Source organism: Chenopodium quinoa, unplaced genomic scaffold (genome assembly GCF_001683475.1).
Source record: "Chenopodium quinoa cultivar QQ74 unplaced genomic scaffold, ASM168347v1, whole genome shotgun sequence".
Lineage (NCBI taxonomy): Eukaryota > Viridiplantae > Streptophyta > Magnoliopsida > Caryophyllales > Amaranthaceae > Chenopodium > Chenopodium quinoa.
The window spans coordinates 1,099,900-1,123,232 of record NW_018742205.1 but is presented as its reverse complement, the minus strand read 5'-3'; the positions used below and the strand labels follow the sequence as shown (position 1 = coordinate 1,123,232).

Sequence of the window (23,333 nt, the reverse complement as noted above, 5' to 3'; positions counted from 1 at the left end):
CTCGGAATCAGGTTGAAAGCTCTAACCACTTGATCTTTCCCCATTATCATGAAATATTAAATTTATATAGTAGTGGTTTTTACGAATGTGAATGACATGGTCTCAAGAAAACTTACGTACTTATTTAAACCAGATGGATTACAAATGCTATTTGGCTAAATATAAAAACAAGCTAGGCAGCCAGCCTGGCCAAGTGGCCAATACTCACTAACAAGTTATGGGCTATGAAGAATTAGAACGAAGAGAGCCCAATAACTACCTGGCCCAATTAAACTTTGGTCGCTCGACTTCGGAAGATTTCTCTGTCTTTTTCTATTGCGTTGTGTGCCAAATGTGAGGCAATTTCTGTAGGACTAATTAAGAAGTTAAGTCCAGCCGGATTCATATTCATTATGGTCGTATGGATTATGACATTGATCGGACTAAAAATATAAAAATCCTTCTTCTTTTTTTGTTTTTTTGGTGCGTGCGCGTACGCCACTAAAATATTTATAAGGGTATGTAATGGGAATCGATCTCAAAATCCCCTAAAATCGGAGAAAAGCTCTAACCAACGATTGACTACCCCTCAGTCCCTTGGTCCCTCACTCTTAACTTATCTTATTTATTAAACGGGGATCCCAACACAATCTTTTTATTGAATGGTTACTCATCTAGCCCATTTATTTATTTCTTATCACTATTATTACATCTAGTAATTACTTTTCATTGTATCAACAAACTAAATAAATATCAACTCACCAGATTTAACTCTACATTAAAAAGGCAATACGTACTTCTTGTCTACGTACACGTCAAAGGACGGATTCATGGGCAAGCCTGCCTGTCTAAGTCATGGCCATCGCTATGTCTAGAAATTTCTAGTTTTATATACTATATTAAATGGTTGTATTAGGTATACAAAAAAAAAAAGTAGCTGAATTATCATTAATATTCATTTTGTTGGTACCATAGGTATTGGGTTCAAATCGCAACGGAAGCAAATTAATTAAATTGTGTGTGTTTGTGTATTTTTCAAAAATATTCTCATTATTTCGTACTAACGACATGTCGACATGTCTAATGCAAAAAATATTGGATGTATCATTGTTAATGCCAATATATATACTCGTAGATACTCCCTCTGTTCTTGTTTGTTTGTCCCTTAGACAAAATGTGCTTTATTAATAATTGAATCGAAAAATTGCTAGTGGTTGAGATGTCTTTTTCAATTTTAGAATGTTGCAAGTGAGTTTAGTGGTGGGAGCATGTTACTATATTAGGAAATAAAAAGGACAATCTTCAAAGGACATTCCAAGATAAAATATGGGGCAAACAAATAGGGGCAGAAGGAGTATTATATTTTGACATCATAGTGTGAGTAAGCAAAGGTCAAAAAGTATGAGAGCAAACTAACATGAAATTTGCCCTAATATTAGTTCCGGTGTTAAATTAAAAGATAAATAAAAACAGAATAAAGTTAAAAGTTTATTTTCTAGCTTATCATGCAAACTCAAACCAGCAGTTTTAATGTCTTATTGTAAATTCATTAGTACACTGATGAATTATGATAATTAACGCTAATTCTATTAATCATGCGTAACTTTCGGATTGACGACACTCAATCTCACAATTAATAGAGGACTCGAATAAAAGTTAAAGAAAACAACTAAAAATATGATTTTAATGCTATTGATCCGCATCAAAAAGTATCTTCGTTTCAAAGTGGAACTTGCAACATATGATCTGTAGAAGGAAATTTATCTAAAAATAAGTTTGCATAATCTCCAAATGAAGCTCGCATGCCGCGGTTCTCCAGCTAGAATCTGCCAAGTTTACAGAGATTTAAATTATTTAGTTCATTTATGTTTTATAATTGTAGTAAAAAAAAAAAAAAAGAAAAAAAGAAAAAAAATCACAAAGGGAATGAGAAAGACCCCAAACTACCTTCCTTTCCGGTTCGAAACCAACAAGACTAGGAAATTTAGTTATGTTTCTTTCTTTTCTGGTTCTTTTTCGACTCCTTTCCCTTTTTTCCTCTGCTTGAACCAAATTAAACGAAGTCTTAGCAAAGGTTGTCTAAATCAATAACTAATATCATCATTAACGATATAATAAGTGTCCATTGGTATGTACTTTTAGGCCTCATGTTGGTAAAATATTTTGTACCAACATGTGGTGTAAAAGTACCAACAAGACTATTGGTAAAATGTTTATACCAACATGAGATCTAATAAAAGTACCGGTGTACGACATTTGTTGCTATATTAATGACGAGATTAATTCATTGTCAAGCATTAGCATTAGTACTATTTATGATTTGAAATGTGTTGTGGTGACTGGTAAACTTTCATAATTTTGATAATTTGATTAATTTAAATCTCTAGGATCTACAATTAGTTATGTTACTCACTCTGTTGTTTGGTTTTTATTGAAGTCTGCAGTAGATGGCACATGGCGTGTACTGGAGCTGCTTGCTACGGTGTAGTTTCTGTGCTGCAGTTCATCAACAAGCAAGGTTAAATTAAGAATTTATTGAAGGTAAGTTTTTGCTTTTTATTTCTAGTTTGGGTCCAATTTACTTCAATTGGACCGGTCCATAAATGGTTTAATTGCAAAGCCCAAAGCAAGGTTCAACTCTCCAAATAATTGCCAAGTCAGTCAAGGCCCAGTCAAGGTGGCAAGCCCACTTGGTTTAAGGTCCATTTATCCATTAAGCAAAGGTATAAAAGCCTTCAATCCTCTCTCACTCTCTCTACATTCATTCAATTCAAGCCTCAAGCAATTAATACTCTTGCATAGCTTTCTCTCTCTAAACACTGTATTGACTTCGGCATCAGAGGGGCCTTCCTTGGCACAACCCCCGAGGCCAGTTTACGTGTGTTTGCTGTGCAGGAAACCCTCGGCCCAGTCATCACTTGGACCAAGATCAGTCTTCAGTCCACACAAAAGGGCCTTGCCGAAGGTTCTATTGTTTTCACCCGAGACAATTTGTGGCCGTCTGTGGGGATAGACATTCAAAAGCAAGCCAAAAATCAACCAATCTTAGCAAAAATGACTAAGAGTGGTAAGAGTACTAAGACGAACGACCCTTCCTCTTCGAGGAAAGGTCCAATTCCGGTGAGAAGGAATCTACTGCTCCACCATCACTGGAACCTTCTTCTTCGAAATCTCCCTCTTCCCCGGAAAGGGCAGCGCCGGAGAGGTCACCATCCCATCATACTCGCCAGCCGACCAGCTCATATCGGCCGAGTCAGTCCAATGCTAAGAGTCCCCCTCGAAGTTTCCATTCTCGGTCTCAGCCGAGAGCAACTCCTTAAACGGGGCCCTCTACGGAGGAAGCGGCACGAGCCGTTGCGGTCTTCGTGGACCTCATGAAGGCCCAAGGAGGAAACTTTCTACCACCCCGTGACCACTCGCCTCTTCCGCCGAGAAATTTGAGAAGGAGGACCAGCCAAGAGGAAAGTGGACGAGCTCTATCCTTCAAGGAGCTCGGGGATAAATGGGAGTAGGACACTTGGAGGACTGAACGGGAGAGGAAAAAGAACCCCTAGTTCTTTGAAAATTCAGAAACCCAAAACTCTAGGAGCTACAAAAGCATCAACACCACCTCCGCGTGGCAAGAGCCTGCTTGCCGAAACGTTCACGAACGTCTCGGCTCAAGAGAGATGAGCGTGCGTAGTCGCCTTACTTACCTCGAGGGAACTGATCCTTGTCCCGAATCGTCCCAGCCGAGGACGAAAACCACTTCAACCTCTTAAAGAGGGAGGAGCGAGGTCCCGTTGGCTAGGCGTAGGGGAAAGGCCGTGATGGTTCCCACCAGCTCACCCTTCCAAAGCTGGATTTTGGAAAAGCATGTGCCAATAGTGAAAATCCCGGCACACATAACTTATGACTGTACTTTGGACCCGAAGGACCACATTGCCTCTTACGAGGGGCACATGTACCTGAACCCCAGGTCCGAAGCGACCTGGTGCAAATATTTCCCGACCACTCTTAAAGGTGTTGCACAGGTGTGGATCATCAAGGAAGTAAAGGAAGGCTCGATAACCGGTTGGAAAGACCTTTCCAACAAATTTAAGAGCAAGTTTTCTATGGTGAACCGCCGGGAGAAGACAACTGCAGAATTGATGAGTCTGCAGCAAGGGGAGGACGAGAGCCTCCGAGACTATCTGACTCGCTTCAACAACGAGTCGTCTATAATTACAAGTCTGGACCAAGGGCTAGCCGTTTTTGCACTGCGAAACGGCCTGCAGGCTGGAAAGTTCCTTGACTTCATGGTCATGCATCACCCGCAGACCTTGGAGGAAGCTCTGGATGCCTCGGATAAATACATTCGGGCCGAAGAATGGAACAAAATCAAATCGTGGTCTCAATCCGAGGCTAGGAAGACAAAAGGATAGCAATCCGAAAGCCAGAACCAGAGGAAAGGGAAGGCGAAAGCCTCAGAACCATCCTCGGCTCCTGAGCTGAAGAAAGAAAAAACCCCATTCATCGGGAAATATGAATCATACACTCTTCTCGCCCTTCCACGTGCTAAGATCTACAACATAATGAAGGACGAGCAGAAGTACAAGAAGCCGAGGCCACTACCATCGTGGCATCAGCAGAAAAACAAGGATCGATGGTGTGAATTCCACGAATCTCCTGGACATCACACCGAGGACTGTATCAAGTTGAGGGATCAGATCGAGGATATGGTCCGAAAAGGGTACTTGAAAAAATATCTCGCGGATCGCCGCGAAGAGAAAAAAGCCGAGAAAGATTCTCGACAAGAACTGGACTTCCCCCGGAAAAAAGACAAGCTGCAGGACAAAGACAATCCCGACATCCTTGTCATTTCCGAAGGAACAAGCTCTCGAAAAGCGCGAAAATGCCACTTGAGGGCTTGACCTATCAAGTGAACCATGTTGATATCCGAGCACCCCAGTCTTCGATGCCGAACTTTATGTTCACAGCCGAAGACTGCCGGGGGGTGGCATACCCTCATGATGACCCGCTGGTGATCGTTACATGGATCGTAAACCACAACGTCTGGCGAACTCTCGGCGACAGCGGAAGTGGTGCGAATATCCTCTTCCGGGAGGCTTACAACCAGCTAAAGTTGAGGACCAAGCACCTGACTCCGGTACCCTACCCGGTATCTTGATTCAATGGGTCTGCAACATATATGGACGGGAAAATCACTCTTCCTGTCACCATCGGCAGAGACCGAGCAACCCGAAATATCATGGCCGAATTTTTGGTCGTGGACGTTCCGTCTGTATACAACGTGATTATGGGGAGACCCATAATTCATGAGATCCAAGGAGTAGTCTCAACGTACCATTAAATGATGATATATGTTTCAGACGAGGGACACTCCGAAAGGATTCAGGGCAGCCAAAAGGAGGCCCGAAGATGCAACTACCTCAAGCCATCCAACAGTCATCGCGACAACAAGGATGACGGGGAAGAAGAAAGAGAAAAAGACCGATGCACAAAGAAGCCTAAAGGCTTAAATGCTTCGGCCCAAGGCGCCCCAGCACGAGAAAGATCTTTGGGAAATGAAAATGATGGTTCCTCATTTGAGCTGAAAGACTCAGAACACCGGACGAAGTCTGGGAAGCCTGCCGATATTGACAGCAGGCTAAATTGTGAAGACTCTAGTGCCAAAGCAATGGAGTTGGACCAGCAGACTGAGTCATCAATAGAATTGACCGAGGGAGACCCTGAAAAATGTGTCAGCATCGGGCTCGGACTCCATCCGAAATTCCGTGTTGAGCTTATCCAACTCCTTCGGGACAACAAAGTTGTGTCCGCTTTCTCGACAGCAGACATGCCCGAGATTGATCCGAACCTCATCTCTCACAAGCTTAATGTCGACCCTACATGTCGACCGGTTAAGCAAAAGAAGCGAAATTACTCCGTAAATAAGAACCGAGACATCGCAGCCGAAGACAAAAAAATCCTAGATGCAGGTTTCATTGAACCCTGTCAGTATCCGAAATAACTGGCCAATGTGGTGATGGTTCAGAAGGTAAATGGAACCTGAAGGATGTGCGTTGACTTCACGGACCTATATAGGGCCTGTCCGAACGACTTTTATCCCTTGCCGAGGATCGATCAACTAGTTTACTCGACAAGTGGGCATGCCCTGCTTAGTTTCATGGACGCATTCTCGGGGTATCATCAGATTTTCATGCACTCCGACAATTGAGCAAAAACGACCTTCGTTACGAGCGCCGGGGTGTATAATTACAAAATGATGCCTTTCGGATTAAAAAATGCGGGGGCAACATATCAAAGGCTGGTTGATCAAGTCTTTTCCGAGCAAATAGGCTGTAACATGGAAGTTTATGTTGACGATTTGATCATCAAAAGCAAAGAGGACAAAGACCATGTCGCGGACATGGCCGAAATCTTCGCCGCCTTAAGGAAACACCAAATGAAGCTGAATCCGAAGAAGTGTGTCTTCGGTGTGAAGTCAGGCAAGTTCCTCGGCTTCATGGTCAGCAAAAGGGGGATTGATGCCAATCCCGCCAAAGTGCAGGCAGCGCTCGATTTTCCCAAGCCGAGAAAAAAGAGGGACGTTCAGCGTCTCACCGGGAGAATGGCTGCCTTGTCCAGGTTCATCTCCAGAGCCTCGGATAAGGGGTTACCCTTCTTCAAAGCGTTGAAACTCCCAAAAACCAAGGAGCTTATCTGGGAAGACGAGCAAAAAGAAGCCTTTAAGCAGCTCCGTGAGCATCTGGCTCAACTCTCGACGCTAGCACACCCAGCCGAAGGAAAAACTCTGTACTTATATGTGGCACTTAGCCAGGCCACTATAAGCGCGGTTTTGCTGAGAGAAGAAGAAAAAGTTCAGCAGTGGGTCTACTTCTTAGTCACACTCTGACGAATGCCGAGACTTGCTACCCCCTACTCGAGAAAGTTACATATGCCGTAGTGGTAGCCGCTCGGAAGCTGAAGCCCTATTTTGACTACCATCAAATAGTGGTCTTGACTGATCAGCCGCTGGAAAAAGTCCTCGGCAAAGTTGAACTATCTGGTAGGCTAGCAAAGTGGGTCTTCGAGCTCACTGAGTTCAGCATCAACTACCAGCCGAGAACAACCATCAAGGTTCAAGCCCTAGCGGACTTCCTGGCCGAGTGTTCTTACCGAAGACACTGGACGAGGAAAAGAAAGTTTAGACTGTTTTCGCGGATGGATCCTCCACCATGAATGGTTCGGGGGCAGGGGTAGTCATAACCTCGCCCGAAGGCAAGTCCTTTGAGTATGCACTGAAATTCTCATTCAAAGCTTCAAACAACGAAGCTGAATATGAAGCAGCAATCGCGGGCTTAGAGCTGTGCATATCATTGGAAGCCGAGCATGTCTGTGTAAAGACAGACTCTCAGCTTGTCGCAAATCAGATCTGAGGCGAATATGAGGCCAAAGAGCCCTCAATGATAGCTTATCTTGCAAAGATCAAAACAGTTATTGAGAAGCTAAGAACTCTTGAAGTCGAGCTGATCCCAAGGGGTCAGAAAGCACAAGCCGATGCACTCTCCAAACTTGCAAGTTCATATCTAACTGAGCTGAACCGATCTGTATATGTGGAGGTGCGCCGAGAAAGAAGTGTGGACGAAGCGCCTGAGGTTTGCTGCGTCACGCACGAGTTGAGCTATCCTAGCTTACAAGCTTCGGGGAGAAATTCTTGCAGATAGGAACTTGGCCTCCAAACTGAAACGAATCAGCTAAAGGTTCATCTTCCTAAGAGGAGAGCTGTTGAAAAAATCCTTCTCAGCCCCACTACTAAAATGTGTGGGACCAACTGATGCTGACTACATCCTTTGGGAGATCCACCTTGGCATCTGTGGAAACCACATCGAGGGAAGAACTTTAGCCCACAAGGCACTGAGGGCAGGGTATTATTGGCCCATCATGATCCTAGATGCTAAGGAGCTGGTAAAAAAATGCGAAAAATGTCAAAAATTCGCACCAGTGATCCATTAGCCAGCCCGAGACTCCAGCCGATCCTAAACCCGCTTCCATATGCTCAATGGGGGATGGGTATCTTGGGGCCATTTCCCGATGCTCCGTACCAGAAAAGATGGCTGATAGTCGGCATTGACCATTTCAGCAAATGGATCAAGGCCGAAGCAGCCTCGAACATCACAGAGCAAACTGTCAGGAAATTCATCTGGCAGAATATTATCAATCGCTTTGGAATCCCGAAGTTCTTTGTCTTCGATCATGGAAGGCACTTTGATAATTTGCCGCTAAGGCGGTACACTGATCAGTTCGGCATCAAGTTGGCATATTTTGCAGTATGCCATTCACAGAGTAATGGTCAAACCGAAGCTGCAAACAAGCAGATTCTCAACGCTCTCAAGAAGAGAGTTGAAGATCAAAAGTCTAAGTGGATAGAGGAACTTCCATGAACCCTCTAGTCACTTCGGATGACTGAAAAAGAGGCTACGGGACATTCACCTTTTGAGCTGGTGTATGGATTCGAAACTGTTCTTCCAATGGAAATCGACACAGAAAGTATGCGGGTAAATCTCTTCTCGGCCGAAGAAAACGAGCAACTCATGAAAGAATCCCTCGATTTTCTAGACGAGGTCAGAGATTTGGCTCGAGACAGAATGGCTGCGTACAAGCAAATAATCAGCAAATTCTACAACCAAAGAGTCAATGCAAGACCTCTTAAAGTTTGGGATCTGGTTCTTCGGAATGCTGCAGCTGTGCAAAAAGGTCGCATTCATGGAAAACTCTCAGTCACTTGGGAGGGACCCTATGAAATTTATAATGAACTTCAGCTCGGAACATACCGACTTTGGCAGTTGGATAGAATTGAGCTAAAGAATCACTGGAATGCTGATGTACTGAAAAAATATCATGTATAAACCCTTCGGGGGAGAACAATATATGTAAGTGCATCTCTTTAAATTAATGAAAGGCCTTTGAGCCACCATTTCTATCAATTTAGCAAGTTTCTATTTTTCTATCTTCTACATTTTTTTGAAAAAAGAAAAAGGTTTCCCTTCGGCACTGTTCGAAGTATAGCCCAGTAGAGGCATTGTACTTTGGATTGCCGTCAAACCTGATTAACAGGGAACAATGATTTCATCACCGAAGTACAGCCATTTCAGGGCATTGTACTTCGGATAAATCAATTCCTTGGGGCAAAGAGGATGTGGAAAGCATAGCCTAAACATCGGCATCGTGCTTCAGAGGAGTTATATCCGAGGCATTGCCAGAATGATGGCCTTGTGTTTCGGATAGTCATTCCCTCTGATGAATTTTAAGGATTGAGAGAATATTGCTCTCGGAGTCTAAGACTTTTGAGCAAAGAACTCATAGATTCTTCAAAAAAAAAAAAAAAAAAAAAGAAGAGAAAGGAAAAGAGCAGAAACTTCAATATTTTGTTTCATCCGCACTGAAAAAGTTAAAGCAAGCACCTTAGAAACCTGAAGATTACAACTTCAAATTTCTAGGGGGGCAAAAAGCACTCAGCTAAGTAATAATTCCAAGCCTAAGTAGAAAGAGCAAGGCAATGGGAATGAGAAAAAGAGCAAAGCATTAACAGCAATTCAAATGTGCTCGGATCAACGGGCCACATCAAGTTGAAAGTTTCAAACCAAATACAAGGAAATTCTATATCGGCAGCCGCCCACAAGCAGAAAAATACAGCTGCTGAACTAAGTACAACTACTCAAGGCAAAAATAAAAAAGAGTTTGTACAATCAAGGCAAGCTGATGCAAAAGGTTAAGGCAAAAACAGATGTGACAAACATAACAATTAAGCACAAGTTGATCTGCAAGATTCTGAAGACGACTGCCCGAATTCTTATGTTTCAGCACCAGCAGGATCAGGCTGAGCAGCTACGCTTGGGCTCGTAGAAGCTTCAGCACCAGCTGAAGAGGAGGCAAGCCGAGCAAGAGTCTTTTCAGACTCTCTCTTCTTGGCTTCTTCTCTTTTCCTCTCTTCAGCTTCGGTCTCAGCCTGACGAGCCAAGAAAGCAACTTTGGCGGGATGGGCCATATGCAGATGCAGGTCATTAGGATCCATGGACCACTCCTCGGCTGCGTTGTCAATGTTGGGATCGGCATGGGAGGCAAGGCGCCAAGCTGTCTAGAAGCTGTTGTCAAAACCCTCGTCATATTCATCTTGGGTGTAGATTTTGACTTCTAACAACTTTCGGGCAGCCTTAAGGTCAGTCTGAGTCTTGGCAGCCCCTTCGCTCTAAGCCTCCAGCTGGCTTCGGGCATCATTTAGCTCTAAGCCTTAGAGAGCTCCGCGTCCCGAGCATCCAGCTCATTCCTAAGCTGTAGAATCTCGGCCTCAAGCTCAGACTGCTTCTTCTTAGCTTCGGCTTCGGCCTGGGCAGCCTTCCCTTCGAAGTCCTCGACCATCAGACGCCAAGTCTCAACCTCCCGCTGCACCTTTTGCTCAATACGGGCCTTGAGGCTGGGAATGTCTGCAGCCCCTTACTCTTGGACCAGCGCATGACCTTCGTCTAACCAAGGGAAGGCGGTCTGCTCCAAATCCTTGCAGAAGGTACGGAAACTGGCAGTCATGGAATCCAGGTCAGCTTTGAGGGTAGTATCAGCTTCTTAGGCATCTAGCCTCTTCAGCTCAGCAATCTTGGCTCGGCACTCAGCTTCCTCGGCCTTCTCTGCCTTGGTTTTCAGCTCGTTGTTCATCTCCACAGCCAAGAATTGGTTATGAACGACCTGCAGAGTTGAGGAGCAATAATCAGCCGAAGTTAAAAAAAAAGAAAAAAAAAAGAAGAAGAAGAAGAAGAAGAAGAAGAAGAAGAAGAAGAAGCTTAAACTTAAGTGAAAAAGCTTAAGTACCGAAGGGTTTACCTGCATCAGCAGCCTCTAATTTTCGGCAAAGGGGTCCGGGACCCTAGCAAGTGGCTCGGCAGCCCCAACGGTCCAAGCCCTGACCCTGTTTAGCTCAGACATGCTAGAGAGGTTATTGAAGTATTCCACGGCTGAGCTACGCGTGGACTCGAAGATGTTCCTGGCATGGTCGGGAACAGGTACCAAAGGGTAGGGCTGAGCAAAATTATCTGATAATCCGAACATCCAAAATTCCGATTCGCATCCGATTCAAAAATTTAGGATAACCGATCCAAAAATTTCGGATATCGGATCGGATATCGAATATCGAAAATTTCGATTTTGGATATTCGAATATCCGAAAAAGTCAGATATCGGATATCGGATCGGGTATCCGATCCGAAATCCGAAAAAAAAAACACTTTTTTTTTACCATTTTAAAATATTTTCATATTATCATATGCCCTAAAGACAAAGGCCCAAATACCCCAAAGTCCCAACAACCCAAACCAGAAAACCCTAAATAATTCCCTCAAATTCCAACCTCACCGCCTCTTTCTCTCTATCTTCTCTGATTCTCTCTCCTTTCTTTTCTCTATCTTCTCTCTTTCCTCATTCCTCTTAGATCTCTGCAACCTACCACCCTTCTCTATCTCTTCGTTCCCAAACCGCCATCTGAAACAGCCCCCCCTGCCTTCCCGATTCCCTTTTGGAGCAGCACTACCAGCCAACCCCACCCTTTTCCTCGCTAGAGTATCACCACTGGTTAACCCCACCGGAGAAACCCCACCCCTTTCCCCATCGACGATAGTAGCCCCCACCCCTTCTGTTCCCGTCGACAATTGCTGCCCCCCACCCCTTCTCTGTCGACAATAGCAGCCCCCATCCCTTCTCTACCGACGATAACAGCCTCCCACCCCTTCCTCGTCGACGAACAGCAACCCCCTACCCTTGTCGGTGAACAGTTACCTCCCATTCTCCCTTCCTCAAAATTTCTATGGCGGTCTAGTGAGGGGGAGTTCAGGTGAGAAGAGGTGGGTTTAGTGTTCAAAGACAACGACGACGACAACCCGCAATAACAACCGCAACCATACGGTTCAACAACCTCGATCTTCCAACCTGCAACACCAACGACGACTTCTCTAATTGAAATTTCTTTGTTTAATTAATTGGTTTGTGTAAAATTTTTATGTTTTATAGTTTGTGAAAAATCTGAAAATCATTTGTTGGATTTTTTTATATTTCTAGTCTATTTGATCTTCTTGTTTAAGATTTTTTTTTTTTTTTTTTAAGAATTGTTGTAGAATTAATTTGCTTGATCAAGTTTGTTAAAAAAAATGCTTGTTCAAGTACAATTCAACGTATATACTTCGTATAAATTTGCCTCTATTTTTTTTTTGCCATTAAATTAGTATTTATATAAAATTATTAAAAAAATATACAATAGGGTCGGATATCGGATATCCGAGCTATCCAATCCGAAATTTTCGGAAATCCGGATATCGGATATCCGAACATTTTTGGATCGGATACGGAAATCAAATATAGGACTTTTTGATACCAAAGGGGGCAGAACCGAACCCCATCTCCGTAGACTGAAAAGTCTTGAAGGATTCAGTAGACGAAGGTGAAGGCATATTAGTGTTCTTGGCCTCCTCAGCTTTCTCTTCCACGTCGGCCTCCTTCGGACCATCAGCACCAAGACCCTGGGGGTCTTCACTCAAAATTGGCACTCCTACGTCCTCAGGGTGGACGAGTTGTGCATCAGCTTCCCTTTGAACCTCATCAGTAAAAGGTTCGATCTCGTGCCGAGGAGAGGAGGGAGGAGCTAAACTGGAAATTTCAACCTCCTGAGTCTTAGGAGGAGGAGTCTTTGTCAGGATATCTCCCTCAGCGCGAACCTCAGGAGGGGGAGGAGTCTTCTCTTTCCTTTCCTCTGACTTGTCCTTCTCAAGCCGAGGTTTCTTGGTTAGAACAAGGGCAGGTTGAAATTGTCCGGGGTTAAAAACGACCCTTCTTCTCTTCGGGCCAGACATCTTGTAGTCTGAGGACTCGTCTGAAGAGGATTCTTCTTCATCTGGCTCTCCTCTATTTCCTTCTTCATCAGACTGCAGCAGAAGAAATAGGGCGGCAAAGTGCAGTATGAGCACCAAGTTCAAAAAAAAAAAGAGGCTCATTAAGACAAGTCTGGAAGTCTCACCCACTACAAGAAAAGAGATGGATTCCGACGGAATTTTTCCGTCGGAAACATAGCAAAATCCGTCGGAATCACCTCTTCCGACGGAATAAGTCTGTCGCAGCACCCTTTGTCGGAAATTCGACCTTTTCCGTCGGTGCTATTTTTGACTTTAATTGAAAGTCCGTCGCAATCTTCCGACGGAAATTTCCGTCGGAGGTGGATTGGTTTCCGACGGAAAAGTCGGAGGTGGATTGGTTTCCGACGGAAAAGTCATTAAAAAAAAAAAAAAACCAGCCCTCCACCCCACCCTGCCCAGACCACCCCCACCTATTCGCACACCCAGCGCCACCCCCCTTCCCACCCACACCACCACCAGCCCACCCTACTTCCTTCCCCCCTACCCCCTTGACTACCCCCTACCCACCCACAACACCACTAGCCCACCCCACCCCCTGCCCCCCTGACTACCCCCCTACCCACCCACACCACCACCAACCCACCCCCACCCCCTCTGACTCTCCACACCACCACTGCCCCCCTACCCTCCTGCCCCTAAACCGTACCACCAACCCACACCACCCACCTTAACCCACCAGTCCCCATAACCCGTACCACCAACCCACACCACCCCACAACTACCCTAAAAAACCCGAAACCACCCAAAAAAACCCGAAACCACCCAGATCTACCACCAAAACCCACGCCATCAAACCTACGAAACCACCAAAAAAACCCACCACCTCCAAAAATTGCCACCCACCACCAACCCACACACCACACACGCACACACAACCACTTTACACCCAAAAAATAAAAATAAAAACAAAGAAAAAAAAATCGAAAATTGAAAAATCAAAAAACAAAACATACCTTATTAATTGAAATGGGCTCGAATTTCACCACGAGAACGGTTTAACAAGGCCAAATTCGGCCATTAAAAGTCTAGATCTAGGATTTTAATGGTCGAATTTGGCCTAAAAAACCACCAAGACGTTGCGCATAGTGTTGGTACGGTGGTGTTGGTTGCGGCGAGAAGGAGGGGAAAGAAATCACTCTTCAACGTTGGTGTGAGAAGGAGGGTGAGAAGTCAGAGAAGGAGGCGAGAAAGAGGAAAGAAGGAGAGGAGAGAGAAGGAGAAGAGATTCAGAGATGCGCATAGGGGAAGGAGAAGAGAAGAAGAGAGAGAAAGAGATGGGAAAGAGGCGGAGAAAGAGGGGAAGTAATTAAGGGGAAACCGGTTAGTCTTAGGGTTTTTTTTTGTATAAATAATTACTTTTATTCCGACGGAATATTCTGTCTGAAATATAATTATTCCGACGGAATATTCCGCCGGAAACGTAATTTTCCGAGGGAATATTCCGTTGAAAACTTCCGACGGATTGTAATTCCGCCGGAAAAGTAACTTTCTGACGGAACATTCCGTCGGAAACCCTTATATTCCAACGGATTTTAATTCCGTCGGAAATTTCCGACGGAATAAAAATCCATCGGAACTTCTGAGATTTCTACGGAATTTAGTGTCCGTCGGAAACAGTTCGTCGGAAATCAGCCTATTTCTAGTAGTGACCGAAGTCTTCAGCAGGCGCTCGTCTTCAGAAGCCCCGTCTTCTTCTTCAGCTTTCTCCTCTTCTACTTGAGGATCAGTAGTAGGGGTAGATGGTCCAACACCACTTCTAGAGGCCTCGGTAGCCCTTGCCGCCCTCATAACAATAGCAACAACAACAACCTGTTCTGCGGGGCTCAGAAGGAAGAAAGGGGTCACGATTCTTCCACCAGACCTTCGACGCCTCGTATTCAGCAGCGCTGACTATCTGAAGCTTAGTCTTGCACAAAGAAAGGGGCCGGTCTAATGACTCAGTTATGTCGGGGGCATTCTTCGTCACCCGCCTTGCGGCGTTGATCCCGAGCTGATTGTAGTTAATACCACAATTTCCCTTGTGCAGCACTGAAAAGCCGAAATTCAAGGCTTAGTCAACACGAAGAAAACAAGCAGTGAAAGAAAAAAAAAGAAAAGCAAAGGCCTTCGGCCCCAGCCGAACTCCTTACTCCCTTGGTATTTTCGGCTGAGGCCAACAACGGCAAGCATCTTCTCCTAAAGATGTAGTGGTAGGACGGCAGCCAAGTTGTGGGCACTTGGACCATTCGGCCCGTGCCCCTTGGATTCTTCTTCTTGCTAAAGAGAGTTAGCAACTCCTTCTCTTGATCATCAAACTCGTTAGGTCCGATGCTCCTCATCTGGGGATCAGGCTCGCTCAAGTACCTCGGCCCTCCAAAATAGTTCGGATGGTCCTCTTTCGAAAGCACTCGAACCTAAATCCATTGGCCCCACCAATCCTTGTCTGAAGTATCATTTAGCCAGGTAGTAAGATGCCCCATATGGGTCTCAATTCGCCACCAACTAGTGCCATGATGTTCGTCTGATTGTTGGTTTGGCACCAGCTTGTGGAGTTTCCGAAAAATATGGAGGCCCAGCGCAAAACCACAGAAGAGGTACACCCGGAGGAACATCATCACCCTTCGGATGCTGGCAGGGGTTAATTGGCACAACGAGATATTGTACCCGTTCAGCACTTCAACCACAAAGGAGTACGGAGGGAACCGAAGTCCAAACTGCAGCTGCCGAGTATACACCCCGATGTACCCAGGGGGAGGGCGGCGAATCCTATCTAGAGCTGTATGCATTCGGCACCAATACCCATCTTCCTCCATTATGCCGTAAAAAATTTCAATTTGCTCGGCAAAATGTTAGAGGGGACTCTCGTTCACCCACCAGTCATAAGGAGGGGTGGTCATCAGCTCAAAGTTCTCGGGGACGTTTCCCTACTCCCTTTCTCCAGGGGGAAAATCCCAAGGTCCGGACGCCCAGCTCTTGATTTGGCCGGAGGTACTAGCCTCCCCCAAATCTCGAGGAGGCGCGGATGACAGTGACACCGCAGGAATTGCGGCTCCGCTGGAAGAAGCTGCTATCCCAACCCTAGGACGAGGGTTGCGGCCGCTCAAAGGCGGCATCATCTCCGGCAAACGGTTGCGCCGCGGAATCAGTTGAGGAACTTCCTCTTCCTTATCGACTACCATAGGTCTCTTTCCTCGGTCTCGAGCCATTCTCGTAAGTGGAAATTCGAGAAATCGGGAAAAAAGGGGGGAGGGGGGGTGCTCTAAAAATCAAAGAAATCCGAAGAAATTTCGAAGGAAATTAAAATTACCTTTATCAGAAACCGATCTACGAGTTTGGAGCAACAAACTTCAGTTTCAGGTTCAGGATTGCTAAGAATATTCGGAAAAAGGAAAGCGGTTTAGCAGTGGTGATTAGCGAAGAACGGAAGTGAACTAGCAAAGAAATGAGGAGAGAGAGTGGGATGAGTGGTTTGAAAAGATTTTCCAGAAGCAGAATTCTGGGAGTCTGCGCCACTAAAATCCCCACTAACTCCACTTCAATGCAACCGTTAACACTTCCCTAATTAACTACCCACTAAACCTTCCAACTTCCCTAATTACTCTCTAAATAACTGTTATTGCCTCAATAACTACCCAAATTCAAACTCTAATTAAATCATTTACTTCCCTCCATTTTGCAAGTCAAAACCCGGGCCGTCATGCTTCCAAATCGAGTTTGGGGGCAAGTTGTTTGGGTCCAATTTACTTCAATTGGGCCGGTCCATAAATGGTTTAATTGTAAAGCCCAAAGCAAGGTTCAACTCTCCAAATAATTGCCAAGTCAGTCAGGGCCCAGTCAAGGTGGCAAGCCCACTTAGTTTAAGGTCCATTTATCCATTGAGCAAAGGTATTAAAGTCTTCAATCCTCTCTCTTTACATTCATTCAATTCAAGCCTCAAGCAATTAATACTCTTGCATAGCTTTCTCTCTCTAAACACTGTATTGACTTCGACATTGGAGGGGCCTTCCTCGGCACAACCCCTGAGGCCAGTTTACGTGTGTTTGCTGTGCAGGAAACCCTCGACCCAGTCATCACTTGGACCGACATTAGTTTTCAGCCCACAAAAAAGGACCTTGCCGAAGGTCCTATTGTTTTCACCCGAAACATTTCTTTTGGTAAGTTAGACTACAATCTTGAGATAATAATACAATCAAAGTACCTTCTTTTTAGTACTATACAAAACTAAATCTAGTGTGTGAACAATAATACAATCAAAGTACCTTCTTTTTAGTCGAACCTGTATCAGCCTGCTTCCTGCGTAAATAAATAAACAAAAGCATCAAAATAATTAAGTTGAGACACATTGGAAGACAAATTTTGTAATTCTTCAATTCAATTCGTACATATAATTAACTAGGAATGGACATACATAATTTTAATGAAATTAAGCTTAAAGCAAAAGGTTACCCATTTGTCAAATCTTCAATTCGGCGCACAGGGCGTTTTCCGTTGCCGTCAGAGGATGGCTTTCTTGATGGTCCTCCGGAGCTATGGGTAGGAAAAAAAAATGGAAGCAAAATGATGACATAGTAATGACTAAAAAAAGGTGGTGTATTTTATACGAAGATTCTACATTGATTTTTTAAAAGACGACTATGGCTAGCCTATTGTAACCTTGTTTTTACTCATATTAACCATCCATTATGAATTTCAATCTCAGCTCTTCATTACTCTATCTTTATTTTGAAAAATTAAACAAATATACAAATCTTTTTAAAAAAATTTCAATTTAAACGGAGTATTGCATATGTTTGGTGATTTAAACTATGATTAGACTATGTAAGAGCACATTGAGACATATCAATTAAACAATTACGATCTCACATGTGTTCATTTTTAATTTCCTCATATATTGATCGAGAGCGATAGGTTTCATTCGAATAGAAATTTATAAGAAATCCAAACATGATTAATAAGTATTCTCTTTATTTCAAAATAAATAACTTACTTTGACAATTACGTACACTATTTACACACATTACCTTGACCTTTGTTAGTGCTTTATACTTTAGATTAGATATAACATAAAACTTGTTAAAATCGTTTCAATGTATAGTTTCTTAATAATACCAATTCTTATTTATGTATGCATTTTATATTTATTAATAATTAAAGAGGCCGGTAGTGATCAAATTCTTGCGTTGATAAAGGTGCTAGTCAAATTATATTAGGGCTAGAGCATTTATTATAGTAAATTTCTTGTTACTTTTTTGACAACAAAAGGGAGTAACTAAGGATTCAGTTCGAGGGGCATCCCAGTTCGAGGATGTTACTTACTCACCTTGTGCTCTGCGGATGCGTGAAATTTTCAGTAACACGCACACTTGTTCGAGTTGTTCCATGATTGCTTGCCGTAGATGTTTCTGACTGCAGAGTGTAGACAACATATAATCACAGTAACTACAAATTATTTAAGGGATGATGACCACCTAATTAATACTCCCTCCCCATTATTAAGTGCCTGTTTTTTCTAATTAGGTGTCCCAAAAATAAGTGTCTACTCGTATTTCTATATTTGTTTCATGTATAATTACCTACATACCCCAACTTTATACCTTTTAACATACTAAACGTCCCTAAATATCGTACCCTTTAAAATTGGTGCCCACATATACTTCACTCATGCTTTTTCATTATTGGGATGATTTACAAAAATATAGCTTTTAAAAAACTTATTTATGGTCTTGCGTCGGAATGAAACTTATTTACAAAAATAGTACACGTAGGCTCGGTAATACATTTGGAGTAATTTTATCTTTAGAGACAAACTGCTACCTTAAGTAGCGGTTATAGTCTAAAACCACTACTTAAGGTAGCGGTTTGTCTTTAGTACTCCAAGTAAAGATACGGAGTAGAAATTTATAAAGGGTAAATCCGCTACCTCAGGTAGCGGTTTTAGTACATAAACCACTACTTGAGGTAGCGGTTTTATTCTGAAAAATAAAAAAAAAAAACAAAAATAAACTTATCCGAGCCTACATGGACATTAGTTTCGTAATTAAGTTTCATTCCGATGCAAAAGTGTAAATAAGTTTTAAAGTAATTTAACCACACTTTTGTAAATCATCGTCATTATTGTCTCCGCTCTCTACTAGAAAACAAAATATTGTACTTTTTATAATAGCTCTCAATGTATTTCACACATGCTTTTTTTTACTTCTCTCATTTGCATTAAAACCCGCGAAACATGAAAAGTGGGCACTTAATAATAGGACGAAGGGAGTACAATTTTTTTTCCCAAAAGAAATACAAGGGCAGCCGAAATACAAATTACAAATTAAATGGCCTAGGGGTGAATTGAACCTGTAACCTATCTTACACTCTCAATCTTAACAATTATTAGGTCAAGATCTCATCGGTATATACACATGATATCATAACTCACTTGAACTAGTATTTTAATTACTATATTCAAATAAACATGGTGAAAAAAAGAGAGGGGTTATATATCTAAGACATAGTTCGATCTATTGAAGAGCATAACATTTTCAAATAACACACGTATGTGAATGCCCCAAATTAATTAAATTGTAGAGAGTAAGATACTTTATAAGATTAAAAGTACTAATGCCATATATTTTGGATACCTTTGCTGAACTTTCACTTGAAGATTTGCTCCTGATGAAACAAAAGCACCATCAATTCAAAAAGTTTTTGTTTAGCATGACTAATGACATGATCTATGAATTTAGGATTTTAGGATATCACATGACACATGGTAGTGCTATTTTGTTATTGTAAGAAAATAATGCACTTGGACAATGTACTAACTCCAGATTTCCCTTGGTATATGTCGTTAATGTTAATAATTCATATATAATTTTATTTCTGTAAAATGCAACACCTTGGCATTACATTTACACTATTCATATATAGATTGTTATGTATACATATTTTAGATTAGACTCAATATGAATGGATTTAATCTCAAATATATGAAAATTTTACTGATTTTATATGAGTATCAACTTTTTTGTCTTTCTACTGATAGTATATTAAAGATAATAATGGTGAAAATTCTATATTAGAAACATAACACATATTAAGAAAAAAAAAAAAAAAAATTATACAAACACACAGAAATAAAAGTATAAAACTATATATATATATATATATATATATATATATATATATATATATATTTATTTATTTATTTTGAGGGAAAATGTTAAAGTATATATAAAAGTATAAAACTATGTAGTATTCCGTAACTACCAGAATAATTATTTGTGTTAGACTTTGTTATTATTTATAATACATTAGCCAGCCATGCATGTCAATAAATAGTGCACGTATGACGAATATGATGAAGATGTTTTCTATTATCATATCATAGTCTTCGTAGACTGTGGACTCGAAGATAGTATAGTACGATTTTTTCCATGTTTACAAAATTAATACGTAGTACTTGTTCTTAATATTTTAATTGTTTAATTTCCAGATGGGATGATAATAAAGCTTTCTTCCGTGTTTTTTTCGGCAAGTACCAAATGATGGTCAAACAATAACTCTCTTCGTCCCTTTATTAGAAACCTATTTCTAATATTTATTACTCACATAATAAAGAGAAATAGGCTTCTAATTTAGGGACGGAGGAAGTAGCTAGTTTCAGTATAAAATGTAACACAAGGATGACCAAAGATCAAAGGATCCATCAATAGGTCTATTGTTAGTTAATAGTTGATGCTACTTATAGGAATTCATAGAAAAAAAAATAAATAAATAATTTGAAAAGGGGAGAAAGATATTCAACCAAAAACAACCCTAACCTCTCTCTCCTTTCTCCTCTCTTCTAAGCACTAGCTTAGCCTCCATTGTTGATGGAAAGCTACAATCTTAGGGTTTTTTTTTTTTTCCGCTTTTTAGGCTATAATAATGGTTCCTCCGTTTGAAAGGAACTTGTCTCTTTCAAAATTAAGGGTTTTTTTTTTTTATCTTTTCATTAGACAAGCTGGTTTTCTCGATCTCCTTCGAAAGACAGAATATATCGTTCTATATATTTGGATATTTTCTTGAGAATATTGTACAAAGTAGCAATAATCTACTAAAATGATCCCATCAAAACCTTTTCAGCCTTACGAAAACTACATCCAACCTAAGACCATTACCGTAACTTCATATATACCTCAACAACAATCTAAATAAACATAGATGAATATGAGAAAGTTTCTAGAAGAATGATTTTCAAAATCCTCCCAACTAATAGTACATCTAATTATATGAAGATGAGTTGCGCGCCTATTTCCTGCTGTTCATATGTTAAAGATTTTTTTCAATTCTCAAGCACTCGATCTTAGATTTTAGCTTGTCTGATCGTGTTTGTTCTATAGCCTACTGATAGAGTATATAACCATTAGCTTGAACTTTTGGTTAAATTGATTCTTTAATTTTAACTTGGTATAACGAGTCTGCGTAACAATAAGGTCACGGATTCAAATCTAATCAACCCCAGCCTTCTTTGTGGAATATTTAGCGTTGTGCCGGGTTTGGGCCGGGGAGGGTTAATTGTGAGTTGATCCTTTAACACATACAACTCTATAAGAACAAGAACTCAAATGAGAGTAAGTTCTTCTACAAGTATTGTATCATGTATATAGATCAAAATTATTACAAGTATTGTAAAATGTAAATAAATTGAGGGTACGTACTTTGTTGTCACACTTTCAAGCATATGCCCATGATTTCCTTCTCTGCGATCTTTCGAGCTCTTACTCGATTTGTCACCCATTGTTGTTTTTGCTCTGCAGGCATCGCAATATATATCTTTAAATTCAATAATATAACAAAAGTGGGAAAATACAATGATACAAGACTAAACAAAAGTAGAGAAGATACAATAATACAAGACTAAACAAAACTATACAATAATGGTTCATTGCTTGCCTGAATTTACTGGCTAATGCACTTAGAAAATTCATATGATTAGCGTTAATTTTTTAAGCTAAAGAGTGATGGATTAAAAAATACGAGTATATGTAATACAAGTGTAGTTTTTAGCCTTACATATATATTTCTCATTATATAAGGGAAGACAGGAATTGGTAGGCAGTACATGGACGTCATGACAATTGTATTTACAAATGAGAATTTTTTTATTTTTATTTTTATTTTTATTTTTTACGGAGACAACTAATTAATTTGATTTGATTATAATAAATATTGAAGCTTGACCTAGCTTAGCTTGCAAGGCTTGTAGCTAGTCGTCGTGGAAGTGAACTAGTAAGGCGCAATAGAAGCGTATGCATGCTAGACGTACATTACTTAAAAAGTACCGTACTATAGAAGACGAAAAATGCAAAAATAGATTTACTAGTCAAATAACACAATATTACAAATTTTGGTGTAAAGAGTCTGGCTGTTCTATCAGTCCAAGACCAGATTGATCCGGACCGGACCGAATACCGAAAATTAGAATTTTAAGAATCGAAGACCGGACCGGACCGAAAGAATCGGTCCAAACCCCGGACCGGACCATTTTGGACCGATTTAAGAATTTTTTTTAAAAAAAAAATCTAAAATTTTAAAAAATTTATGAAAAAGTCGAAAAAAGTAAAGTAAAAACTATATTTTAACGTCTTTTTTTTGTACGTTTAGTACAAAAAAGCTTATAAAATTAAAGTTTTCTAAGCTTATTATGGATAATTAACCATTATTTAAGGTTTCACGCATAATTTTAAGCAAAAAAAATCAGTCTGGTCCCAAACCGATTTTTATAGGGTTTTGGACCAGATCGGACCGAAGACCGAAAAAAATAAATATCTAGACCCGAAGACCGGACCGATTAATTCGGTCTGGACCGGTCCGGTCCATTTTTTAGGTCCGCGCCGATTTATGAACACCCCTAGTAAAGAGAGCCATTGAGATTCAATCTTAAGTCTTGAATACCACTTTCCTGTGTTTTGTCCTAAGTCTTGAATACCATTGAAGGCAAATTTTGGAGTGAACGCTTTTTTTTAGTAGTGTTGTTTAGTCTAACTTAAAGCTTTATATAGTATAAGTTATTTCTTTTGGAATTTTAAGGCTGTTTCATTTGTATTAAGATACACAACTATTTCAAGCTTTTCTTATTATCTAAGAGGATGCATGGACTTTTAATCACAAACGAAGTATATATATAAAATCAAGCCAAATCGAAATAGATTATATTCTTTACGAAAACTGAAACCAATATATAGGGTTCGTTTGGTATATCCGTAGTTTTATGTTTTTTGGTTTGTTGTTTTTCAAAATCATATAATATATGTCATATAATGAATAAAAAAATTAGTCAAATTTATTCAAATCATGATAATTTTGAAAAAATGACAATAAAAAAGTGAAACACCTTTTTCATATTTCTTGTTTTTGGTTTTTTTGTTTTAAAAAAAACAGAAATTTGAAAATAAAAAACGATGTCAAATTTGTACAGTACTACTTTTAGAGTTT

General features: G+C 41.1%; 1 protein-coding gene across 3 annotated transcripts; it reads right to left on the bottom strand.

The window, feature by feature from the left end:
* Positions 1-1,397: 1,397 nt before the first annotated feature.
* LOC110727750 lies at positions 1,398-22,209 on the bottom strand. 3 transcript variants are annotated; one of them, XM_021907331.1, is made up of 9 exons: positions 21,792-22,202; positions 21,557-21,649; positions 19,496-19,526; positions 18,190-18,275; positions 17,316-17,396; positions 17,129-17,162; positions 2,393-2,475; positions 1,927-2,018; positions 1,715-1,805 (listed from the first exon to the last, which is right to left on the bottom strand). In XM_021907331.1, the coding sequence occupies exons 1-8, from the start codon at positions 21,824-21,826 to the stop codon at positions 1,964-1,966; spliced, it is 498 nt and encodes a 165-aa protein (XP_021763023.1). In that variant the 5' UTR covers positions 21,827-22,202; the 3' UTR covers positions 1,715-1,805; positions 1,927-1,963. The 3 variants fall into 3 exon arrangements, with proteins under 3 accessions (XP_021763029.1, XP_021763023.1, XP_021763035.1); XM_021907343.1 differs by lacking the exon at positions 2,393-2,475 and having other exon boundaries at positions 21,792-22,206; XM_021907337.1 differs by lacking the exons at positions 1,927-2,018; positions 2,393-2,475 and having other exon boundaries at positions 1,398-1,805; positions 21,792-22,209.
* Between the last annotated feature and the right edge of the window lie 1,124 nt (positions 22,210-23,333).